Source organism: Oncorhynchus keta, chromosome 21 (genome assembly GCF_023373465.1).
Source record: "Oncorhynchus keta strain PuntledgeMale-10-30-2019 chromosome 21, Oket_V2, whole genome shotgun sequence".
In the NCBI taxonomy this organism is placed as follows: Eukaryota; Metazoa; Chordata; class Actinopteri; order Salmoniformes; family Salmonidae; genus Oncorhynchus; species Oncorhynchus keta.
The window spans coordinates 7,882,950-7,908,901 of record NC_068441.1 but is presented as its reverse complement, the minus strand read 5'-3'; the positions used below and the strand labels follow the sequence as shown (position 1 = coordinate 7,908,901).

The 25,952-nt window shown below is 45.1% G+C and overlaps 1 protein-coding gene across 5 annotated transcripts in view; it reads right to left on the bottom strand.

The window, feature by feature from the left end:
- Positions 1-24,292, bottom strand: part of LOC118400054 (ras association domain-containing protein 5-like) — a 60,137-nt gene extending 35,845 nt beyond the window's left edge. For 2 of the 5 annotated variants that reach the window (XM_035796428.2, XM_035796429.2), the window contains exon 1: positions 18,992-21,118. In XM_035796428.2, the coding sequence (XP_035652321.1) occupies positions 18,992-19,850 (859 nt within the window). In that variant the 5' untranslated portion in view covers positions 19,851-21,118. Of the gene's footprint in view, positions 1-1,519; positions 1,701-18,991; positions 21,119-24,172 lie in introns of those variants that run through there. The other 3 variants (XM_052473294.1, XM_052473295.1, XM_035796430.2) reach the window with 3 other exon arrangements.
- Between the last annotated feature and the right edge of the window lie 1,660 nt (positions 24,293-25,952).

Sequence of the window (25,952 nt, the reverse complement as noted above, 5' to 3'; positions counted from 1 at the left end):
AGAGACAACAGAAGCAGCAAGTCAACAGTTCTATTTGTAAAGCAGAGTGGGGGACAGCAGGGGAGGTGGGGCCGGAAGATGACAGGGATTCCATCTGCCATCTTGGTCAGTTAGTTAGGTCAACACAGAAGCCCTGCGACACAGAATCATGTCAATGACAGCTAGAGGAGAAGAGAAGTCAGCCAGTAATAAAGACTAATTTCAGATAATTCCATGTTTTTGATGCAATGATCTACGATTAAGTAGAAAAGGAACTGTGGAATCTGAAGGAGCTCTTTAGGCTATTTAAACTGCTTTTAAACGGAGCTATTTCAACTTCTCCACTAGCCCTGATTGATATAGGAGTCTCTAGAGGCTGTGGCATCACACAGGCGTAGTGATGAGTTCTGGTCAGGACCTTATCAGCCCTACACAGACAGGTCTAGAAGAAAACACCCTTTCATATTTACTTGTTAGTCATTTCGCAGACGCTCTTATCCAGAGAGACTTACAGGAGCAATTAGGGTTAAGTGCCTTGCTCACGTCGACAGATTTCTCACCTAGTCAGCTCAGGGATTCGAACCAGCGACCTTTCCGTAACTGGCCCAAAGCTCTTCAACCGCGAGGCTATCCTGCCACCGTTGAAGTCAAATGGTCCACACACTCACAAATGCATGGGCGCACACACACACACACACTTCAGTCTCTTTTCTCCTTCTTTCCCTGTGTAAATCTATCGATCTGGCTCTCCTTATTACGTTATTTCTCCTACCATTTTGTGCCTTCTATATTTATCAGTCGACACAACTGCGTCAGTCGTCTCCCTTTCTCTATGGAACAAACACGCGCTAGAGGGTCGATGCTAAAAACTCCATTCCTGGGCCCCTACGACAGCCAGCTCGAATATCATATTCCCACAACAGACCACAGGCGGGCGTCTATAATCTGGTTGTATGGTATCGTCCCATCAGTTTACAGATCAGGTTTAATATAACACATTTGTCAGGGGCTGACATTCAGAGACGTAGAATATGCATATGACCTGGATGGCCTGTGATAGAACACTGCCAGTGGAGGGGAGTCGGTTCACTGAACAGTGTGTGGATAATCCCTATGGCCTGTTTAGGGGAAGAGTTCCAGAAGCTCCACTGTGTTGATGACTCTCTTTCTGTATCCCTCTATCTATTCATCCCCACACATTTACACAACACAATAGAGGGAGAGGGAGAGAGAGAGAGAGATTCAGAGAGATAGACAGGGGGGGAGAGAGAGAGATTCAGAGTACCAGCATACAAAATGGTCATTGCAGAGCTGTCCCCTGTGACACACAATGTAACAATAGACCCACCGCCTCCCTCTTTTCTCCCCTGTATCCTTTTCTTCCTCTGCTCTTACCGCTTGTCCAGTCTCCTCATCCTCCGTCATCCCCTCCTATCATCTTCCACATCTTGCCATCTTCTCCCCACTCTTTTTGACACTCCTATCCATCCCCCATCTTCTCTTACTCTTTCCCTCCATCCCTCCCTCCCTCCCTCCATACCTGAGGAAGAGTTGATGAGTGATCCATTGGAGCTGGTTCTGCGGAGCATCCGAAGTCCATCACTCCAGGAGCGAGACTTGGGCAGGCGCCGTAACAGCCGGCCCAAACGCCTGGACACCTGACCGAAACACGCACTGCCCATATCGCCATCCTCACCCCCCAACTCCCCCTCTCCTTCACCACCCACCTCAGCCCTCACACGCAGAGACAAGGATTGAGAAGCTCTTACCTGGCTCACACCCTCACCGCTCTCCCCCGCCTCCCCCTCCTCTACCCGCCGCCCCATAACCAACGGCGCTACCTGTGCCTGTCTGGGAGCATGGCACCAGCCTGCGGGCGCTGTCCTGTACCCGAGCCCAACAGAGCTCCCTGGCGTGTGCCCTCTGCCCCTCTCCTGCCCGCGGCTGAGGGGCTCCCTGTCGGTCCGAGGGCTGCCAGCTCGCCAGCCTCCCCAGTGCCCGCCATCCCAGCGCCACCACTCGCCCAGCTGTGCCACGCTCCGAACCAGCACCCCGTCCACCTCTCGCTTTGCCACCCCGTACACACACACACACACCTAACACACACACTTACACGGCTCTTACCTCACACATACACACACTCATGATCAACACCCCTTCCTCCCGTACCACTCCGCTAGTTCGCGCACACACACCTCTACCCTTCAAAGTCCTCAAACCTCAGCTTGCCTATACTTCCTCCTCCTCCTCTGCCAACCGCTTCCTTACTGCCCACACGTACCACTACCCTCACGCATCTCCTGTCCCCTCCACTGGAATATCTCTCTCTCATTCACTTGTTTTGTAGCTGACGGACTCCGGGGTTCTCTCGTTCTCTCTCTCTCTCTCTCTCTCTCTCTCTCAGTGCCTCTGCTGCAGCACCCACACACTCTGCAGCAGCAGACAGCTTAAAGAGACAGAGCCCCAATGAATGTCCCTCTCTCTCTTTCTCTCTCTGTGTGTGTGTGTGTGTGTGTGTGTGTGTGTGTGTGTGTGTGTGTGTGTGTGTGTGTGTGTGTGTGTGTGTGTGTGTGTGTGTGTGTGTGTGTGTGTGTGTGTGTGTGTGTGTGTGTGTCATAGCCTGATGAACTGAAATGATTCACCACAAAACATCACAGAGATGGTGGGAAATTGTATTATTGTAAATGACATGCATCGCACCGGCTGTGTGTGTGTGTGTGTGTGTGTGTGTGTGTGTGTGTGTGTGTGTGTGTGTGTGTGTGTGTGTGTGTGTGTGTGTGTGTGTGTGTGTGTGTGTGTGTGTGTGTGTGACATGTGTGTCTGCGTGCGTATCTTGGTGTATATGATACACACTCTAATGGCTATTAATATGCGCTGGAGAAAAGAGAGAGGGCTGCCCTACTTCTGAGCCTGAGGAGTTTGGAGACACAGGATGTTCCAGCCCTCATCAATCACACACTTCTTTACACTGCATGTAAATGTCACCATTAATGAACATTAAAAAAAAACACACAGACAGACACACACACACACCTATATGACATAATAATCTATATTATACACTAATATGGAGATGCACATCCCTCTTTTGGACTCACTTGTGTACTAAACCGGTAATACCATGAATCCCGGGGTGAGAAAAGGATGGTGTGACGATATGCAAATCTGGATACCGTCCAACCCTAATAAACGGCCTCATTGCCAAAATCCCGCAGTATCCCTTTAAGCACTGGTCTCTGCTGTAGCTGGAACGCCTGCTGTGTGCCCTCTCCTCCTCCCTTTAACATCCTTTAAGACAAGGCGGTTCACGCACACCTCTGAGCAGTCCCAGGACCTGTCAAGGGCACCCTAAATTTAGCCTGAGTAAAACTCCCCACAGATCTGTCACACATACAGGAGAACTGCACCAGCCTAAACACACACACAGACACAGACACAGACACACACACACACACACACACACACACACACGTTAGTAACAGCTATAGGAGGCTCTTACGTGAAAACAATATCACTTGTTGATATGCATCCCCGGGCAACCATAACAGTTTAACCACTTCCTTATGTTTTATATTTAACCCTAACCCTAGCTCCATGTCCACCCTGGCTCAACCCTAACTCTAACCCTAGCTCCATGTCCACCCTGGCTCAACCCTAACTCTAACCCTAGCTCCATGTCCACCCTGGCTCAACCCTAACTCTAACCATAGCTCCATGTCCACCTTGGCTCAACCCTAACTCTAACCCTAGCTCCATGTCCACCCTGGCTCAACCCTAACTCTAACCCTAGCTCCATGTCCACCCTGGCTCAACCCTAACTCTAACCCTAGCTCCATGTCCACCTTGGCTCAACCCTAACTCTAACCATAGCTCCATGTCCACCCTGGCTCAACCCTAACTCTAACCCTAGCTCCATGTCCACCTTGGCTCAACCCTAACTCTAACCCTAGCTCCATGTCCACCCTGGCTCAACCCTAACTCTAACCCTAGCTCCATGTCCACCCTGGCTCAACCCTAACTCTAACCCTAGCTCCATGTCCACCCTGGCTCAACCCTAACTCTAACCCTAGCTCCATGTCCACCCTGGCTCAACCCTAACCCTAGCTCCATGTCCACCCTGGCTCAACCCTAACCCTAGTTCCATGTCCACCCTGGCTCAACCCTAACCCTAACCCTAGCTCCATGTCCACCCTGGCTCAAACCTAACCCTAACACTGGCCATAACCCTAACACTAGCCATAACCCTAACACTGGCTCCATGTCCACACCCTGGCTCAACCCTAACCATGCATGCCATACACTCATCATTTTATGGGGCTCCCGAGTGGTGCAGCGGTCTAAAGCATTGCATCTCAGTGCTAGAGGCGTCACTACAGACCCTGGTTCGATCCTGGGCTGTATCACAACCGGCCGTGATCGGGAGTCCCATAGGGTGGCACACAATTGGCACACTGTCGTCTGGGTTAGGGGAGGGTTTGGCCGGGGTAGGCCGTCATTGTAAAATAAGAATCTGTTCTTAACTGACTGGCCTAGTTAAATAATGGCTAAATAAAACGAAGGGCAAAAATGAAATCATGAAGGGGTGAATTGAAAGCTCAGAGGCAGCAACTTCTCTATGACGGACACATACAATCAACCTTCACACACTTTAAAAAAATATCTTCCTGCCTGGCTGGCCCAATGTTGAACTCTCTGCTCAGATGACACTAGCGTGGTCAGGAGGGGTTATGTTAGACATCCGTAGCTATGCTGGTGGCAGTGGTATGTTAGTACAGGAAGCTAAGAGATATTAACACACTCTACTTCCTCTGCTGGAGTCCATGGAGCTTTGAGAAAGAAACACCCAGTCATACTACTATGGCTGCTGCTGAGGACAAGGCCAGCACTGTGTAGGAGATGGGGGAGGGCATAGGTTTTAGGGTAGGGAGCATAGGAAAGGGACACGGTATATGAAGGGTAGGGGAGGACAGACGTTATATTGTAGGGAGGGCATAGGAAGGGAATATGTAGAGTATAGAAGGTGATTAGGTACCAACGGAGAGAGCTTTGTAAGGCCTAATGCAACAGTGACACACATCGCTACAGGACAAAATAAACAGGCTCACTGCACGAGAAGGGCGGTTGATCTCCTATTTTTTCTGCTTTCAGTGTTCGTTCTGTATTTAACTAATTCATGGTTGTTTCTGCTCAAATGTCCCCTGCTTGTCAACCTGCATGCTGCGTTATCAGTGGCAGTGTCACTCCACATCTTTTCCTGTGGGAGCAGTGACCAGAGGCCGACCCCACACCTGCCTGCCTGCCTCCCTGGAGAGATAGAGAACAGGAGAGATGGAGAACAGGAGATAGAGAACAGGAGAGATAGAGAACAGGAGAGAGAGAGAGAACAGGAGAGAGAGAGAGAGAACAGGAGAAAAAGCAGAGAGAGAACAGGAGAGAAAGCAGAGAGAAGATGGAAGAAGAAGAATGCAAAAACCTAAGAAATAAATTGAGAAACCTATCCACAGAGACAAAGAAAACCTGAGCCTACGCCTTCACTATGGTGAAACACTAAAACAGCATAGAAATACACTAAAGAAAAAGAAGGAACAGCACGTCAGAAACCAGCTCAATGTAATTAAAGATTCCGTAGAATCTAACCACTTCTGGGAAAATTTGAACTTATTTAACAAACAACAACATGAAGAGACATTAACCCAAATCCACTTCTCCAATCTTTTTGGCCCTATAACAAAGAACAAACAGCAAAAACATATGCATGATCAATTACAAATCTTAGAATCAGCTTTTAAAGACTACCGGATCCCACTGGATTATCCAATTATCCAATTAAACTACAGAACATACTACAAACCCCTACAACCCAAAAAGGCCTGTGGTTTTGATGGTAATCCTAAATTAAATTATAAAATATCCAGACCGCAAATTGGTTACACTTAAAGTCTTTAACATCATCCGTAGCTGTGGCATTTTCCCAATATTTGGAACCATGGACTAATAACCCCAATTCACAAAAAAAGGAGGCAAATTCGACCCCAATAACTACAGTGGGATATGACTCAACAGCAACCTTGGGAAAATCCCCGGCATTACCATAAACAACTTCTACACCACAGTGAAAATAATGTTCTGAGCAAATACCAAAATTGTCTTTTTACCAAATGAGCGTACGACAGACCACGTATTCACCCTGTACAACCTAACTGACAAATTGACAACCTATTTGACAAGCAAAACAAAAGCAAAGTCTTCTCATGCTTGGTTGATTTAAAAAAATACTTTTGACTCAGTTTTGCACAAGGGTCCGCTATAGAAATGGATGGAAAACGGTGTCAATAAATCCCAAATAGTTACAGAATTAATAGCACAAACTTCACTTCATTTTAACGGACCTAGAAAGTTAGAACCAAGCCCCCCTTCTCGTCCACTGTACATAGCACCCCCCTGACGCCCACACCCTATATTACATGGTCCAGTGTGAGCGGAGCCCGCACCAGCCACAGCAGCACAGCTCTGGGGTCAGCGCAGCTCTGGGGTCAGCGCAGCTCTGGGGTCAGTAGAGCTCTGGGGTCAGTACACCCCGCCCCCTGCATCTCATATTTCCTGATCTTCCACACTGCCATTTTTTGCCGGCCCCAACAGGTAATTTAGTAGGCAGCCCCTTCACCTGTTGGCTATGTTACACCAAGGCCCTCCAATGTACAGGTCATGTCTTAAGTGTAAAACTAAGAATGATTCAATAATCCATGCTTTCTGGGGAATTCTATAAAGTCCAACAGTTATGGGCGGAGCTAGAAAGTTGGCTGTCAGAAGTATTACAATGTAAAAATGACTTTGAATTCGTCTGTCCAAATATTTCAAGACATGACAAATTGGAAGTGCAGCGAAATACCCGATGGGATGGACTAGTCTCTTCTCATCCCTCATCTTGAATAAAACGTATATAAAACATTTGGAAATCAATCAATCCTCCATCATTAACACAATAGAAAAATCGAATGATTTAAATATTGAAACGGCATGTCACGCCTTGGTCTTAGTATTTTGTGTTTTCTTTAATTATTTGTTCAGACCAGGGTGTGACATGGGTTTTTGTTGTATTTCGTATTGTTTTTTTTTGTAGTCATTGGGATTGCGGCTGAGTAGGGGTGTTGTATGGGCTTGGCTGCCTGAGGCGGTTCTCAATCAGAGTCAGGTGATTCTCGTTGTCTCTGATTGGGAACCGTATTTAGGTAGCCTGGGTTTCGCTTTGTATTTCGTGGGTGATTGTTCCTATCTCTGTGTAGTTTCACCAGATAGGCTGTAATTAGGTTTCACGTTCCGTTTGTTGTTTTTGTATTTGTATAGTTATTTCATGTGTCACTTTTTTCATTAAAGTCATGAGTAACCACCAAGCTGCATTTCGGTCCGACTCTCTTTCTACAAACGAAGAACGACGTTACGCAGCATGGGCGACCGAGATAAACACATTGGTACAATCTAAGGCAAACAATAATGCATGCCCTAGGGATGGAGATGTGAGCATGCAGGCCTGGGCAGAGGAGATGTCGTCGTTGTTTGTGCGTCTAAGTTGTTGTTCCTATGTGTATGTTTGTATTTGACCTTAATAAATAAATAAATAAAGCCATCTTCTGGGACTTTGAAAGAGGGGTCTCAAAGGAGCATAGGGGTTTTAAAGTGTGTGTGTGTGTGTCATCTTTACTGTTAAGGCAAGGCTGCAAGTTCTCCCAACAAAATATAATCTATCACTCTGGTACCCTGCAAACCATGACCCATTTTGTATTCTACATGAGTGAAACGTCATGGATTATGAATGGATAATGTTCATACAAGGATTTGTACATTGTTAGACATTACCACCTAATCGACCTGATAGCAAACGAGGTGAGACGAGTAGTCTCATCAACAGCACATGTGAAGAAACATTATTGTGTAAGGGGAAGCTGGTTTGATGTGGTTGATGATGTGTTTTCCTGTGGGCCAAACATGCCAGATATTGTTGTTGTGGGTGGAGGCCAGGGGGAGGTGCTCCTTTTGGAAGTGGGCTGCTCATTGGACAGCTACATGGAGAAGGGTTTTACCGACAAGCTGCTTCAAATGCCAACCACTCGTGGCACGCTTGGACAGCCTCGGGTGTAGGTGCAAGCTGGTGGCACTGATATTTGGCAGTCTCGGCAACGTACACAGATTTGCAGATTGCGGGCCTGACAAAAACTAGGGCAAATCAATTGGCTAGGTACTGCTCTGTTTCAGCTGTCGTGGGCAGCCTAGCCGTTTTGAGAAGGAGGTGCCTTTGAAATGTTTGGATACTTTTTTTGTCAATTTGATTGGTGGATTAAAATAAAGCATTTCAAATGTGTGTGTGTGTGTGTCTCAGTCACCAGATCTCAACCCAGTAGAACACTGATGGGAGATTCTGGAGCGGCGCCTGAGGCAGTGTTTTCCACCATCAACAAAACACCAAATGATGGAATTTCTCATGGATTAATGGTGTCGCATCCCTCCAATAGAGTTCCAGACACTGTAAAATCTATACCAAGGTGCATTGAAGCTGTTCTGGCTCGTGGTGGTCCAACGCCCTATTAACACACTTTATGTTGGGGTTTCCTTTATTTTGGAAGTTACAGTGACTTCAGAAAAGTATTCACCCCCATGGACTTTTTAAACATTTTGTTTTTGTTACAACATTAATTTAAAATGGATTAAACAGATATTTTTAGAAACAACCCCCCCCCACACACACACTACCCCAAAATGTAAAAATGCAATAATGTTTTAGATATTTTTTACAAATTAATTCAAGATGAAAAGCAGACATGTTTTGAGTCAATAAGTACTTAACCCCTTTCCTATGGCAAGCCTACATAAGTTCAGGAGTAAAACGTTGATTAACAAGTCACGTAGTAAGTTGAATGGACTGCAATAATAGTGTTTAACATGATTTTTGTATGACTACCTCATCCTTGTTCCCCATACATACGATGATCTGTAAGGTCCCTCAGCCGAGCAGTGAACTTCAAACACAGAAGCAACCACAAAGACCAGGGAGGTATTCCAAAGACTCGCAAAGAAGGGCACCTACAGTATTGGTAGATGGGTAAAAAAAAAGATACAGGGGTCCTTTCTAACTCAGTTTACGGAAAAGAAGGAAACCACACATGGATTTCACCATGAGACAAATGGTGATTTTAAAACAGTTAGAGAGTTTAAGACATGAACGTCAGTCAATGTGGAAAACGTTGAGAACTTTTAATGTTTCTTCAAGTGCAGTCACAAAAACCATCAAGTGCTATGATGAAACTGGCTCTAATGAGGACCGCCACTGGAAAGGAAGACCTAAAGTTCTCTCTGCAGCAGAGGATAAGTTCATTAGAGTTAACTGCACCTCAGATTGCGGCCAAAATAAATCTTTAGAGTTCAAGCAACTGTTCAGAGGAGACTGTGTGAATCAGGCCTTCATGGTCGAATTGCTGCAAAGAAACCACTACTAAAGGACACCAATAAGAAGAAGAGACTTGCTTGGGCCAAGAAACACGAGCAATGGACATTAGACCGGTGGAAATCTGTCCTTTGGTCTGATGAGTCCAAATGATAGATTTTTGGTTCCAACCGCCATGTCTTTGTGAGACGCAGAGTAGGTGAACGGATGATCTCCACATGTGTGGTTCCCACTGTGAAGCATAGAGGATGTGTGATGGTATGGGGGTGCTTTGCTGGTGACACTGTCTGTGATTTATTAAGAATTCAAGGTACACTTAACCAGCATAGCTACCACAGCGATACGCCATCCCATCTGGTTTGCTCTTAGTGGGACCATCATTTGTTTTTCAACAGGACAATAACCCAAAACACCTCTAGGCTGTGTAAGGGCTATTTTACCGGGAAGGAGAGTGATGGAGTGCTGCATCAGATGACCTGGCCTCCACTATCACCCGACCTTAACCCAATTGAGATGGTTAGGGATGAGTTGGACCGCAGAGTGAAGGAAAAGCAGCCAACAAGTGCTCAGCACATGTGGGAACTCAAGACTGTCGGAAAAACATTCCTCATGAAGCTGGTTGAGAAAATACAAAGAGTGTGCAAAGCTGTCTTCAAGGCAAAGAGTGGCTACTTTGAAGAATACAAAATATAAACTATGTTGATTTGTTTAAGACTTTTTTGGTTAATACATGATTCCATATGTGTTATTTCATAGTTTTGATGTCTTCGCTACTATTCTACAATGTAGAAAATAGTCCAATTACAGAAAAACCCTGGAATGAAGGAGTAGGTGTGTCCAAACTTTTGACTGGTACTGTATGTGTAGTTCTACGACAGACGCCTCAGAAACATTCAATTAAAAGTTAATCTGACGTCTGACTGCTCTCCCAGTCTTACTCGCCCGGCAGGAGCTGCCTCATCTGGGATTAACAACCCACTGCAGTCACTATAACATAACAGAGAGAGGGAGCAAAGAGATATACAGACAGAGAGAAAACGGGGTAGAGGAAGACTACAGGAAGTGGAGAGAGAAAATGGAGGTGGAGAGGAAAAGAGAAGGAAATAGGAAGAGGAAAAGGGAGAAGAGCGAAAGGAAAGCCAGTGAGGATAGAGGGGGAGAGGAGTGATCCTAAACTAGCCAGATTAGTGTCTGAGAGACAGACATAAGGAGATGTTTAACGTCTGTCATAGGTCTTATAGGTCCCTGTCTGTCACCAGCCTTTTAGACTGGATGTCTGCTCTAAGTATTATAGTTGTCTGTCTGTCTACCATGGATAACAGAAATAATCTTCTTCGCCACTTCCTGTTGAACTCGGAACGAGGGAGAGCTCAGTTTGTTGTTTTGGGAAGTTTTGAAAATTCTGTTGAAAAAGATTGGTTACTAGCTAGCTACCCTTGTTGTTGTTTTCAATCTTCCTTGTGATCTGCCCTGTCTGGGACCTCGAGGAGTAAGAGTGTAACCTACGTAACAGTGTAACCTACGTAACCTATGTAGAATCTCCACATGAGACCTGGACGGAGTCTGAGGTGAGCAAAGTGAGCCAAATGACTGAGAAACTGAGAAACTGAAGATGGATCACAGGAAGATTGAGGTGGAGCGCACACACAGGACTGGAAAACCCACCACCGGCCCAGGTGACAGGCCCAGGACGATAGTAGTCAAGTCACAAAATCAATAACTTGCTAACATCAGATAAGATTCATATATTAGCCATTTCTGAGACTCACTTACATAATTCATTTGATGATACAGCAGTACAGTGCCTTGCAAAAGTATTCATCCCCCTTGGCATTTTTCCTATTTTGTTGTATTATAACCTGTAATTTAAATAGATTTTTATTTGGATTTCATGTATTGGACATACACAAAATAGTCCAAATTGGTGAAGTGAAATTAGAAAAATAACTTGTTTCAAAACATTCCGCAAAAATAAAATCAAATGGAAAAGATTTGCTATATATGTATTCACCCCCTTTTCTATGAAGCCCCAAAATAAGATCGGGTGCAACCAATTACCTTCAGAAGTCACATAATTAGTTAGATTACACACGGGTGTACTTTACGTGTCACTTGATCTGTCACATGATCTCAGTATATATACACCTGTTCTGAAAGGCCCCGGAGTCTGTAACACCACTAAGCAAGTGGCAACATGAAGATCAAGGAGCTCTCCAAACAGGTCAGGGACAACGTTGTGGAGAAGTACAGATCAGGGTTGGGTTATAAAAAAATCTCTGAAACTCTGAATATCCCACGGAGCACCATTAAATCCATTGAAAAACAATTGAAAGAATATGGCACCTGCCAAGAGAGGGCACCAAAACTCACAGATCAGGCAAGGAGGGCATTAATTACAGAGGCAACAAAGAGACCAAAGATAACCACGAATGAGCTGCAAAGCTCCACAGCGGAGATTGGAGTTTAGGACCACTTTAGAGCCCAGCTCTGTGGAGTGTACGGCTTACAGAAGAGTGGCCAGAAGAAAATGCCATTAATTAAATAAAAAATAAGCAAACACATTTGGTGTTCGCCAAAAGGCATGTGGGAGACCCGCCAAACATATGGAAGGTACACTGGTCAGATGAGACTAAAATTGAGCTTTTTGGCTATCAAGGAAAATGCTATGTCTGGCTCAAACCCAACACCTCTCATCACTCCGAGAACACCATCCCCACAGTGAAGCATGGTGGTGGCAGCATCATGCTGTAGGGATGTTTTTCATTGGCTGGGACTGGGAAACTGGTCAGAATTGAAGGAATGATGGATGGCGCTAAATACAGGGATATTCTAGAAGGAAACCTGTTTCAGTCTTCCAGAGATTTGAGACTGGGGCGGAGGTTCACCTTCCAGCAGGACAATGACATACTGCTAAGCATACTGCTAAAGCAACACTTGAGTGGTTTAAGGGGAAACATGTAAATGTCTTGGAATGGCCTAGTCAAAACCCAGACCTCAATCCAATTGAGAATCTGTCGTATGACTTAAAGGTTGCTGTACACCAGCGGAACCCATCCAACTTGAAGGAGCTGGAGCAGTTTTGCCTTGAAGAATGGGCAAAAATCCCAGTGGCTAGATGTGTCAAGCTTATAGAGACAAACCCCAAGAGACTTGCAGGTGTAATTGCTGCAAAAGGTGGCCCCACAAAGTATTTGACTTGGGGGGGGGGGGTGAATAGTTATGCATGCTCAAGTTCTGTTTTTTAAAAACGTATTTCTTGTTTGTTTCACAATAAAAAATATATTTTGCATCTTCAAAGTAAGTAGGCATGTTGTGCAAATCAAATGATACAACCCCCCCAAAAATGTACTTTCTTGGGGACCTGAATATTGACAGGTTTTCATCTAGCTATCTGCTCAAGAGGAAGCTTCTTACTGTAACCAGTGCCTGTAATCTGGTACAGGTTATTAATCAACCTACCAGGGTGTTTACAAAGACTACAGGAACAAGATCATCCACATGTTTGGATCACATTTTTACTAATACTGTAGAACTTTGTTCTAAAGCTGTACCCATACCCATTGGATGCAGTGATCACAATATAGCTGACTTTGGAGTACTTTAAGTGAAATTATGGGCAGAAAGACTAATTCAACTCCATCTTTCATCGAATCAGGTGGCTTATTCATGACAAAACCATTTGATGTTGCCAATTATTTTCATGATTACTTCATTGGCAAAGTGGGCAAACTTAAGTAGGAGATGCCAACAACGAACAGTGAGCCATAGTGCTCATGTATGTAAAAAAACGAATAATGAAAGAAAAACATTGCAAGTTTGAATTTTATATTTTTGTAAAGTTAGTGTGTGAGACGTGGAAAAATGATTGTTCTCGATCAATAATGACAAACCTCCTGGCATTGACAACATAGATGGAGAGCTACTGAGGATTCTAGCGGGCTCTATAGCTACTCCTATCTGTCATATATTTAAGCTGAGCCTAAAGGAAAGTCTTTGTCCTCAGGCCTGGAGGGAAGCCAAAGTCATTCCGCTACCCAAGAGTGATAAAGCGGTCTTTACTGGTTCTATCAGCAGACCTATCATCTTGCTGCCAGCTCTTAGCAAACTGTTAGATTATAGTTTAAATTAGATTTGATCTATATAATTTTGTAAAACACTTTCTACAAATCAAAAGTAATCCGACGATGGGTAGTTTGTGCGCGCCAACCAAAGATAACTAAAGACAAGATGAGTTGTCTGTTTGCATGTTGAAGGGGTCTGTTGTCCACGATCATTCACTACTAGAAAGATGAGAGAACCATTCCTTCACTTCATTGTGTTATAACATCTTTAGTCTAACAGACATTTACGTGACACCCAGAATACATTGTATTATGTCAACAAACATAGCGACACACATAGTTGGCAAATAGCTTACCTTTAGCTCATCATAATCAGTACAACCTTCAAAAAAGTATTTTACACACATCATAGTTGTCCATTGCAATCTATTCAAAAATCAGAATGCATGATTTGCCACCAGTACTTCAAAACATGTGAATAAAACAGTAAACACATTATGCAGAAAATAAGGCACTTACAAATAATAATTTTTGACAAAGTAAGGAAAACAACAATGAAGGCAATGCGAGCGCCAACCAAAAAATGTGCCAGGGGGAAAAGGTTTGTGCAAGACTGTGCAAATGTCTGCATACTTGATCTGCGGAAACACTGGGAAGTGCTTGGACTCCCATCAAAGAGAGACGTTTGTCCAGCTCAGTAAAGCTTCAAACAATTTGGCAACAGTGAAATGGGCTCCTTCTCTGTGAATTAATGAGGAGGTGGAACACACCACAATTCAAACTGTTAGAAAATAAAACTTGTTGGAAAATAATGAACTGTTGTGTTGCGTAACAATCACATTTTGGAACACTGACATCACCTGCTTAAAACAACTCTGGGGCGACCGTTAGAAATATTTGGAACACTAGTGAAAAGGTTAAATGGAAGCTTCTCTAATGTCAAACATGTAAAGTGTGGTGTACTGCAGGGCAGCTCTCGAGGCCCTCATCTTTTTTCTATTTTTATCAATGACTTGCCACTGACATTAATCAAAGCATGTGTGTCCATGTATGCTGATTATTCAACCATATATGCATGAACAACCACAGCTAATGAAGTCACTAAAACCCTTAGCAAAAAGTTGCAGTCTGTTTTGGAATGGGTGGCCAGTAATAAAATGCTCCTGAACATCACTAAAACTAAGAGCATTGTATTTGGTACAAATCATTCCCTAATTCAAGACCTCAGCTGAATCTAGTCATGAATGGTGTGGCTGTTGAACAAGTTCAGGAGACTAAATTACTTGGTGTTACCTTATACCATAAGTCTGTTGGAACACAGAACTAGGGATGAGAATTGTGCTGCGGGCCATATGATTCCCAGGAAGTGCTCTTCCAAGAGGAGTAAACAGAGGATTATTTCTATAGGCTATACATTTAACAATACCAACAAAGACGGAACACTTGAGATAAATTACAGAGTGAGAAAAGAGAGAACGATGGTTGTTTATCGGTATGAAAGTCTCGGCCACAGTTCCCTGTTATTAGCTGTGTGTGTGTGTGTGTGTGTGTGTGTGTGTGTGTGTGTGTGTGTGTGTGTGTGTGTGTGTGTGTGTGTGTGTGTGTGTGTGTGTGTGTGTGTGTGTGTGTGTGTGTGTGTGTGTGTTTTGTTTTAAAACTGCACTGACCTAAAGACCCAGCCATAATCTTTTTTAGCTTGAGGGGCCAAGTTCATTACCACTACAAATACCCCCAAACATGCCATTCAACCCTTGTTCCCTAGCCAATAACTCCTCCCTCTCCATTGTTCCTGTCCATTGATAATGCATTTTGTGTGGCTTCAGTTAAAGACCAAGGATGGTTAAAGTAAGAAACTGTACACACACACACACACACACGATTAATATATAAAGAGGGATTAGTGTGTCTATCCCAAACTGCTCTATGAGATTATAACCTGCATGTTATGGAGATTATAAACAATTGTACTATATGGATGTAGAATAAAGCACTGTCAACAACTCCACACATAACACTCAGTTGATCAGTAGCTATAGCGTGTCTCTGGTCTCGCTCCAGTGAGCTCCTGCTGATGGCACATTAAATCAGAGAGCACTGCAGTACTGGGCTCCCTCTCTCTCTCCCCTTCTCCTTTCTCATTCCTCTATCCCTCATCTACTCGTTTACTCTCCCTCTTCCCTCTCTATTCTTTTCTCCCCCTCTCCTCCCCCTCTCGCTCCCATTTTGTCCTCGACTCCAACTATCCTTTCTCACTCTCGTTCTCGCCCTGTTCCCTCGCTCTCTCCCCTTTATTTCCTTTCTCCTCATCAACACTTCTCCTCCTTTCTTCCTCTAGCTCTTTTCACTCTGCTCTGCTCTTCCGTCTTTACAGTCTTCATCCCATCCAATTCATCTTCTCGCGCGCTCGCGCTACCGCCCCCCCTTCCCTCATTTATAGCGAAGTCCTCTGCAGTCACAACTTCCCCATGACAGAGTGCTGCTGACACACTGCCTGCTCAGCACGCACACACACCACAGAAAGTGCCAGGTCAAACACGCTTGCTTGGTCTAACCCTCTGCAGCCCAGAGCAGTGCAGGTGTGTGTTATATCATTCTAATCGATGACCTGCTCTCTCCTCTATGCACCGGGTAGGACAACTCAACTATGTCATCGGAGCATGCTGACATAGCACATACATAGGGCCTACTTAGGGCCTTCATAGGACAGAGAACGAGTGGAGGAGGTCATGGAAGAGTCAGTGGCGGATTGTTGTTGCACTGTGGATCTAGAGCAGAAAGTAGTGTGTGAGGTTGTGTGTGTGTGAGAGAACAATTGTGATAGAGTAACCTACAGTAAGACTAAATGTAGGGCAGATGACACCTGAGCCATGTCTGTTTACCCCTCTTGTTAAAACACACACACACACTATGAAGGCATGGGCCCCAGGTGGTGAGGGTAGGTAACAACATCTCCACCCCGCTGATCCTCAACACTGGGGCCCCACAAAGGTGCATTCTGAGCCCTCTCCTGTACTCCCTGTTCACCCACGACTGCGTGGCCACGCACGCCTCCAACTCAATCATCAAGTTTGCAGACGACACTACAGTGGTAGGCTTGATTACCAACAACGACGAGACGGCCTACAGGGAGGTGTTGAGGGCCCTCGGAGTGTGGTGTCAGGAAAATAACCTCACACTCAACGTCAAAAAAACAAAGGAGATGATCGTGGACTTCAGGAAACAGCAGAGGGAGCACCACCCTATCCACATTGACGGGACAGTAGTGGAGAGGGTAGTAAGTTAAGTTCCTCGGCATACACATCATGCACAAAGTGAATTGGTCCACCCACACAGACAGAGTGGTGTAGAAGGCGCAGCAGCGCCTCTTCAACCTCAGGAGGCTGTAGAAATTCGGCTTGTCACCAAAAGCACTCAAACTTTTACAGATGCACAATCGAGAGCATCCTGTCGGGCTGTATCACCGCCTGGTACGGCAACTGCTCCGCCCACAACCGTAAGGCTCTCCAGAGGGTAGTGAGGTCTGCACAACGCATCACCGGGGCAAACTACCTTCCCTCCAGGACACCTACACCACCCGATGTCACAGGAAGGCCATAAAGATCATCAAGGACAACAACCACCCGAGCCACTGCATTTTCACCCCGCTATCATCCAGAAGACGAGGTCAGAACAGGTGCATCAATGCAGGGACCGAGAGACTGAAAAACAGCTTCTATCTCAAGGCCATCAGACTGTTAACAGCCACCACTAACATTGAGTGGCTGCTGCCAACATACTGACTCAACTCCAGCCACTTTAATAATGGAAAAATTGATATAAAAAATGTATCACTAGCCACTTTAAACAATGCTACTTAATATAATGTTTACATACCCTACATTACTCATCTCATATGTATATACTGTACTCAATACGATCTACTGCGTCTTGCCTATGCCGTTCTGTACCATCACTCATTCATATATCTTTATGTACATATTCTTCATCCCTTTACACTTGTGTGTCTAAGGTAGTTGTTGTGAAATTGTTAGGTTAGATTACCCGTTGGTTATTACTGCATTGTCGGAACGAGAAGCACAAACATTTCGCTACACTCGCATTAACATCTGCTAACCATGTGTAAGTGACCTTTAAAATGTGGGCACACACATGCCATCCCATACCCTCCAGAGCAGTCACACGTCCAGATAACTGTGACCAAAAACACCCCCATACAGATGTGACAATGGCAGATGTCCTACAGTAACAGTACTGACACGTTCACTGCAGTAGGCCACGATTATTACGCACACAGATAGGAAACACTGTTAACGCCCTAAACTAACTTTGTCAGCTCACATCATGTCGCTCTCTCTCTCTTTCTACACCTCTCTCGCTTTAATGGGCTTTATTGGCATGGGGAAAATATGTTGACGTCGCCAAACCAAGCAAAATAGATAATAAACCATCCGAAAGCTGTGCTTGCAACTCTGGCTGTGACACAGAGGCGAGGGAGGCTGGAGGAGGAGAGGGGGCCAGGGAGATGAGGCTGGGAGGACAAGATAATGAGGTTTCCATAGGAGGCTGCTGGCTGCAGCTCTGAATGCTTGGCAGAGTCACACTAATACACTCTCTCACACACACACACACACACACACACACACACACACACACACACACACACACACACACACACACACACACACACACACACACACACACACACACACACACACACACAATTTCTCTCTCTCTCAGAAGTGTACATATGTAGATGCTCTACAGACTCTCAATGACATTTCAACTATTTACTATCCCTGTCCCTAGCCCTTATCCTAAACTTAACCCTTTTCCTAATCCGAACCTTAAAGCAAGCAGTTGTTTATCAACATGTAGCCTAGTTTGTTGATAGTATGACCATCTGTAGAGCATCTACAGATGGGCTATCCAGACTATCCAAATAAAGTGTGACCAATTGCTATTCTAGTCCTGGCCTGACAATGCCCTTCACATTAATCCGGTCACAACAAGAGCCAGCAGCCTCCACCTTGGAATGAGGTCGATATCCAAATCTCAACGCCAAACCATGACGTCACAGCACACCCGTAAAAGCAATTATGCTATACGTAACATAAAAGCAAATCAACCACAAACTATCTCTATCATCTTTCAATATATAAATATATAAATAAACATTGTTTTAAAACAATTTAAATATAATACATAGAAATGTTGTGGGACAATAGTAGATGAAGAATCAATATTTTTTAGAGTACTTATTGGGTCATTATGTCAGTATACTATGTAGGTTTGTAATAGTGTGTTATATGTGAAAATGTGTTTGTATTATAAATTGTATTTTAATTTTTAAGGACTCTTGGAAGATTAGTCCAAATGGGGATTAAAAGAGATCCAAATCAAATCATAATCAAATCATCTGGTAGTAAAGCAACAGATGGCAAATCTTCCTCTGGCAGAAGTGGGAATTTATTTGTATTCTACTGTCATAGCCTAGAGGCTAGCCTACCCTACTTACTTTTACACTTGAGCGCCTGCTGAACACTGATCCGCTGGTTACAGACGTCGCACCAGTCTTGAGTCACGGTTCTGGTCCCAAACGTGTGGCCTTCTCCTGTCTCCGACCGCACGCGCGCGTCCTCCTGCTCCTGGGAGCCAAATATTGACCAGACCTCCCTTCGGTGGGATTCTGTGCGCGCGAGTTTAACGACCCCGGTCCTTCCCTGTGTCAACCGCTCCAGCGGTGGTCCCCCGGTGTCCCCTTTGGTCACCAGCCTGGTGGTCTGACCATTGGGGCTGTGGGATGCGCGCCTTCTGACCGTACGGTCCCGATGTGAGTGTCCTCCCATGTGTCCGTTTGTTGGCGCGTTTGATCTGTCACACTTGACGTCTGTCATCTGTGTGTTAGCTGACGTGCTTGACATAACATTTGTAAGGATCTTCAGGGAACTCCTTCGATCACGGGTTGAGTCATTCCCGCTACCGCTCCGTTCGCTTTGACCAGTGTCCTTCTCCCTCGCCGCTGTAGTGTCTCCACAGTCAGGGCTGCTGCTGTCGCTCTCTCTGTCTGAACTACGTGGCACCAGCACCGGCTGAGCCTCACGCCTCACCCCGGGATCCCCCCCTCCTACCCCGGCTGCGACTCCTTGTTGTCCCGGGGTCAGGGACGGGTTTAGTGGGGATGCTGTGACTGCTGATACCGCCGAAACTGAACCGCACTCCCGCGTCACCGAGCTCTTTCCGAGGATGATGTCCACGGAGGATTTCCACGGTAACGTTCTTTTATTTCTCCCGGCGGCCTTTAGTTTATGAAAGACTAGCTGGTGGTCGGGAGCCGGTCGATGTTGTCCTGGTCCTACCACACTCACTGAAGCCATGGCTCGGCGTATGTGAGTGCGTGTGTGCTGTGAATGTAAACTCTAAATTGAAGCACCAGCCAAGGCACGCATGCAGCTAGTGTGACGCCTACACTACGATGAATCTATAAACGTTTAAATGCCACCGGCTAGAGGCACGAGCATTTTTAAAGCGGCCGCGCGCCTAATCCGGGGATTAATCGGTGATTTCTGATTTGGTGTGAGGCTAACCAGGGATTAAACTACTACTACTAACCTATTTCTAGGCCTACTGTTACAGAACTGCATGACAATGTAGCCGACCTGAGTTCGTATTTGAGTGTCTTATATTTTAAATACTTTTGTCTGTGTATTTTAATATATTTTTTAAATACAGCCCAAAACAATTAATTTTATTTAAATATTTGAATTGTTATGTGTAAAAAACGAATAGTAAAATAGTATTTTCTAAGTCATATACTTATTTCCAATAATTTACAGAATAAAAATATCTGACTGAGCCCAAAGACAAAAAACGGAGCTTTTTCTGTTGGATTTGGCCTGCATTGAATTTATAAACACGGGGCTTCCCAGGCAGCGTCAGTGAGTGACATCATGTTACACTGTCATATTGAAGAGCCTGTGGGAGGTTGGTTCTAGCAATATTATAACGCAGTCTTAGGTACAATACAGAATAATGCAAACAGAAACAGAGGATAGCAAAATGTCTTTTAAATTACGGTGAGGAAAATTATGAAAATCTCTATGCCACAATACATCATCAGTGTTCTGCGAAACCACGATGCAGTGAGCTTGTCCCCACTTTCACTTTCGCATTCTGAGTATTTAGTTCATATTGTGATGAGTTCAGTGGTTTCTTGTTTGATCTGGGAAACTTCTCCCATTGTCAATTTACTCTTTGAATCGGTCATCCTCAAACACGTTGGCACTGAGTAAATTTAGGAGGTTGTACATATTCAGTACTTGCACAATGAAGTCACCGTGATGTCCTGAATATGAAAGTGTGTGTTGCGATGTGTTTTTGTAGTTATTGACCCGGTCTGATTCGAGAGGGAGGCAGTGGTTGATTGTGAATTTCCCTGGATTCTCCCCAGTGCTGAAATGAAACATGTTTCACACAAAACAGAAGAAAACATAGCAATTAGATCAATTGTCCACAGACTATATGCGCTGTCCGTGTTCTCTCTATATACATGGCTTTCGGAAAGTATTCAGACCCCTTGACATTTTGATACATTACAGCCTTATTCTAAAATGGAAAAAATATATATAATCTACACACAATAACCCATAATGACAAAGTGAAAAACTGTTTTTTAGAGATGTTTGCAGATGTATTAAAAATAGAAAACAGAAATACCTTATTTACATAAGTATTCAGACCCTATGCTACGAGGACTCGAAATTGAGCTCAGGTGCATCCTGTTTCCATTGGTCATCATTGAGATGTTTCTACAACTTGGGAGTCCACCTGTGGTATATTCAATTGATTGGACATGATTTGGAAAGGCACACACCTGTCTATATAAGGTCCCACAGTTGACAGTGGATGTCGGAGCAAAAACCAAACCATGAGGTCAAAAGAATTGTCTGTAGAGCGCATAGACAGGATTGTGTCGAGGCACAGATCTGGGGAAGGGTAACAAAACATGTCTGCAGCAATGAAGGTACCCCAAGAACACAGTGGCCTCCACCATTCTTAAATGGAACCACCAAGACTTCCTAGAACTGGCGGCTTGGCCAAACTGAGCAATCGGGGGAGAAGGGCCTTGGTCAGGGAGGTGACCAAGAACACAATGGTCACTCTGACAGAGCTCCAGAGTTCCTCTTTGGAGCACTCCACCAAATCAGACCTTTATGGTAGTGGCCAGATGGAAGCCATTCCTCAGTAAAAAGGCACAAGACACCCAACTTGGAGTCTCCCAAAAGGCACCTAAAGACTCTCAGACCATGAGAAACAAGATTCTCTGATCATGACACAAAGATTGAAAGCCAAGCCATGTCTGGACGAAACCTGCCACCATCCCTACAGTGGATGGGGTGTGTCAAGGCAAGGGCTGATTTCAAGGTTTTACTGCTAACCGACAAAGCATTACATGGGCTTGCTCCTACCTATCTCTCTGATTTGGTCCTGCCGTACATACCTACACGTACGCTACGGTCACAAGACGCAGGCCTCCTAATTGTCCTTCGAATTTCTAAGCAAACAGCTGGAGGCAGGGCTTTCTCCTATAGAGCTCCATTTTTATGAAATGGTCTGCCTACCCATGTGAGAGACGCAAACTCAGTCTCAACCTTTTAAGTCTGTACTGAAGACTCATATCTTCAGTGGGTCATATGATTGAGTGTAGTCTGGCCCAGGAGTGTGAAGGTGAACGGAAAGGCTCTGGAGCAACGAACCACCCTTGCCGTCTCTGCCTGGCCGGTTCCCCTCTTTCCACTGGGATTCTCTACCTCTAACCCTATTACAGGGGCTGAGTCACTGGCTTACTGCTGCTCTTTCATGCCGTCCCTGGGAGGGGTGCGTCACTTGAGTGGGTTGAGTCACTGATGTGATCTTCCTGCCTGGGTTGGCGCCCCCCCTTGGGTTGTGCCGTGGCAGAGAACTTTGTGGGCTATACTCGGCCTTGTCTCAGGATGGTAAGTTGGTGGTTGAAGATATCCCTCTCGTGGTGTGGGGGCTGTGCTTTGGCAAAGTGGGTGGGGTGATATCCTTCCTGTTTGGCCCTGTCCACAGGGCCACAGTGTCTCCTGACCCCTCCTGTCTCAGCCTCCAGTATTTATGCTAAAGTAGTTTGTGTCGGGGGGCTAGGGTCAGTTTGTTATATCTGGAGTACTTCTCCTGTCTTATCCGGTGTCCTGTGTGAATTTAAGTATGCTCTCTCTAATTCTCCCTTTCTTTCTCTCGGAGGACCTGAGCCCTAGGACCACCTGGCATGATGACTCCTTGCTGTCCCCAGTCCACCTGGCCGTGCTGCTGCTCCAGTTTCAACTGTTCTGCCTGTGATTATTATTATTTGACCATGCTGGTCATTTATGAACATTTGAACATCTTGGCCATGTTCTGTTATAATCTCCACCCGGCACAGCCAGAAGAGGACTGGCCACCCCACATAGCCTGGTTCCTCTCTCGGTTTCTTCCTAGGTTTTGGCCTTTCTAGGGCGTTTTTCCTAGCCACCATGCTTCTACACCTGCATTGCTTGCTGTTTGGGGTTTTAGGCTGGGTTTCTGTACAGCACTTTGAGATATCAGCTGATGTACGAAGGGCTATATAAATACATTTGATTTGGAGCATGGTGGTGGCAGCATCATGCTGTGGGGATGATTTTCAGCAGCAGGGACTGGGAGACTAGTCAGGATCGAGGGAATGATGAACAGAGCAAAGTACAGAGAGATCCTTGATGAAAACCTGCTTCAGAGCGCTCAGAACCTCAGACTGGGGGCGAAGGTTCACCTTCCAACAGGACAACGACCCTAAGCACACAGCCAAGACAACGCAGGAGTGGCTTCGGGTCTCTGACTGTCCTTAATTGGCCCAGCCATAGCCCAGAATTAAACCAATCAAACATCTCTGGAGAGACCTGAAAATAGCTGTGCAGCAACACTCCCATCCAACCTGGCAGAGCTTGAGAGGATCTGCAGAGAAGAATGGTAGAAACTCCCCAAATACAGGTGTGCCAAGCCTGTAGCGTAATACCAAAGAAGACTTGTGGCTGTAATCGCTGCCAAAGGTGCTTTAACAAAGTACTGAGTAAATGGTCTGAATACTTACGTACAGTGCCTTGCGAAAGTATTCGGCCCCCTTGAACTTTGCGACCTTTTGCCACATTTCAGGCTTCAAACATAAAGATATAAAACTGTATTTTACATACCCCAAGCGACTTACAGCTGTAATCGCAGCAAAAGGTGGCGCTACAAAGTATTAACTTAAGGGGGCTGAATAATTTTGCACGCCCAATTTTTGATTTGAAAAAAAAGTTTGAAATATCCAATAAATGTCGTTCCACTTCATGATTGTGTCCCACTTGTTGTTGATTCTTCACAAAAAAATACAGTTTTATATCTTTATGTTTGAAGCCTGAAATGTGGCAAAAGGTCGCAAAGTTCAAGGGGGCCGAATACTTTCGCAAGGCACTGTAAATGTGATTTCAGTTTTTTATTTGTAATAAATGTGCAACAATTAAAAATAACTGGTTTTGCTTTCTCATTATGTGGTATTATGTGTAGATTGATGAGGGGGAAAAAACAATTTAATAATTTTTAGAATAAGGCTGTATCATAACTAAATGTGGCACAAGTCAAGGTTGTCTGAATACTTTCCGAATGCATTGTATTTAATCACCTTGTGCTGCATGTCTGAAGGCAGCTGATGTCACTCACTGGATGTCCTCCCTCGTGACGTAGGGCAATCACAACATACACAAATCATATGATTTCACACGTCCACTGGTACATGAATGGGTTTGACATGAGACAGATGAACATCTGTCTCTGTCCTCTTCTCTCATCACAAAGCAGAACAGAAACAGATGTCAATATTTTTTATGTTAGTTTCTCACTAGGAATTATTCAGTCTTCAGTGTGTCTCTGTGTGTCTCTGGTTGCCTGGTCACAGTCCCATGGGTCTGGGTCGATCAGGCTCCAGCATGGTTGCAGAGTTAACAGCTCCAGAACTGCAGGAGACAAATCGTCACGTCTTAATGAGTGATACTACAGTTTGTCCTTCAGATTAAACAATTGAGGAGCCAACTATGTGTAATCTGGCAGGGATAGGAGGTTAGAGTTAAGGGTTAGGGTTAAGGCGCTAAAGTTAGGCGTTAGGGGTAAAGGCCACTGACCACTCAGTGATGATGCGGTTGTTGCATGGAAATTCTCTCACCACTATCTCTCTCCTACTTCATCCGGTGCATCCTGGACACACAACAATAAAAACACAGGGTTTTACACGCACATGCAGGAAGGCAGGCAGCCAATCACTTACGCACGCACATATGTATGTAAAAAGACCCGTTCCAAACAGAACGGCAGAAAAATATATTCTGGGAAGGCATTCCACTAGATGTTGAAACATTGGAGGCAAGTCAACGCAGCATTCAGCCACAAGAGCATTAGTGCGGTCGGACACTGATTGTGGGCGATTAGGCCTGGCTCGCAGTCGGTGTTCCAACTCATCCAAGGTGATCGATGGGGTTGAGGTCAGGGCTGTGTGCAGGCCAGTCAAGTTCTTCCACACCGATTCTGACAAAAAAATTATTGTATAGTGCCGTGTAGCTCAGTAGGTAGAGCATAACGCTTGCAGCGCCAGGGTTGTGGGTTCGATTCCCACAGGGGACCAGTATTAAAAAGTATGCACTCACTACTGTAAGTCACTCCGGATAAGAGCATCTGCTAAAATGACTAAAATGTAAAAAATAAAAACGTAAGGACCTCGCTTTGTGCACAGGGTCATTGTCATGCTGAAGTGCCTTCCCTAAACTGTTGCCACAAAGTTGGACGCACAGAATTGTGTCGAATGTCATTGTATACTCTAGCATTGGGGCAGGTAGCATCCGCCAAACTCAGATTCGTCTGTTGGACCGCCAGATGGTGAAGTGTGATTCATCACTCCAGAGAACGCATTTCCACTGCTCCAGAGTCCAATGGCAGTGAGGTTTACACCACTTCAGCCAACACTTGGCATTGAGCATGGTGATCTTCGGCTTGTGTGGCTGCTCGGCCATGGAAACCCATTTCATGAAGCTCCAGAAGAACAGTTATTGTGCTGACGTTGCTTCCAGAGACAGTTTGGAACTTGGTAGTGAGTGTTGCAACTGAGGACAGAAGAAATCTACGCGCCACGTGCTTCAGCACTCTGCGGTCCCGTTCTGTGAGCTTGTGTGGCCTACCACTTCATACCCGGGCCTTTTTTATGCTCCTAGATGTTTCCACTTCACAACAGCACTTACAGTTGACCGGAGCAGCACTAGCAGGGCAGACATTTGACAAACTGACTTGTTGGAAAGGTGGCATCCTATGGCAGTACCACGTTGAAAGGCACTGAGCTCTGGGAGTAAGGCCATTCAACAGCCAGTGTTTGTCTGCGTCGCTGTGTGCTCAATCTTATACACCTGTCAGCACGAATT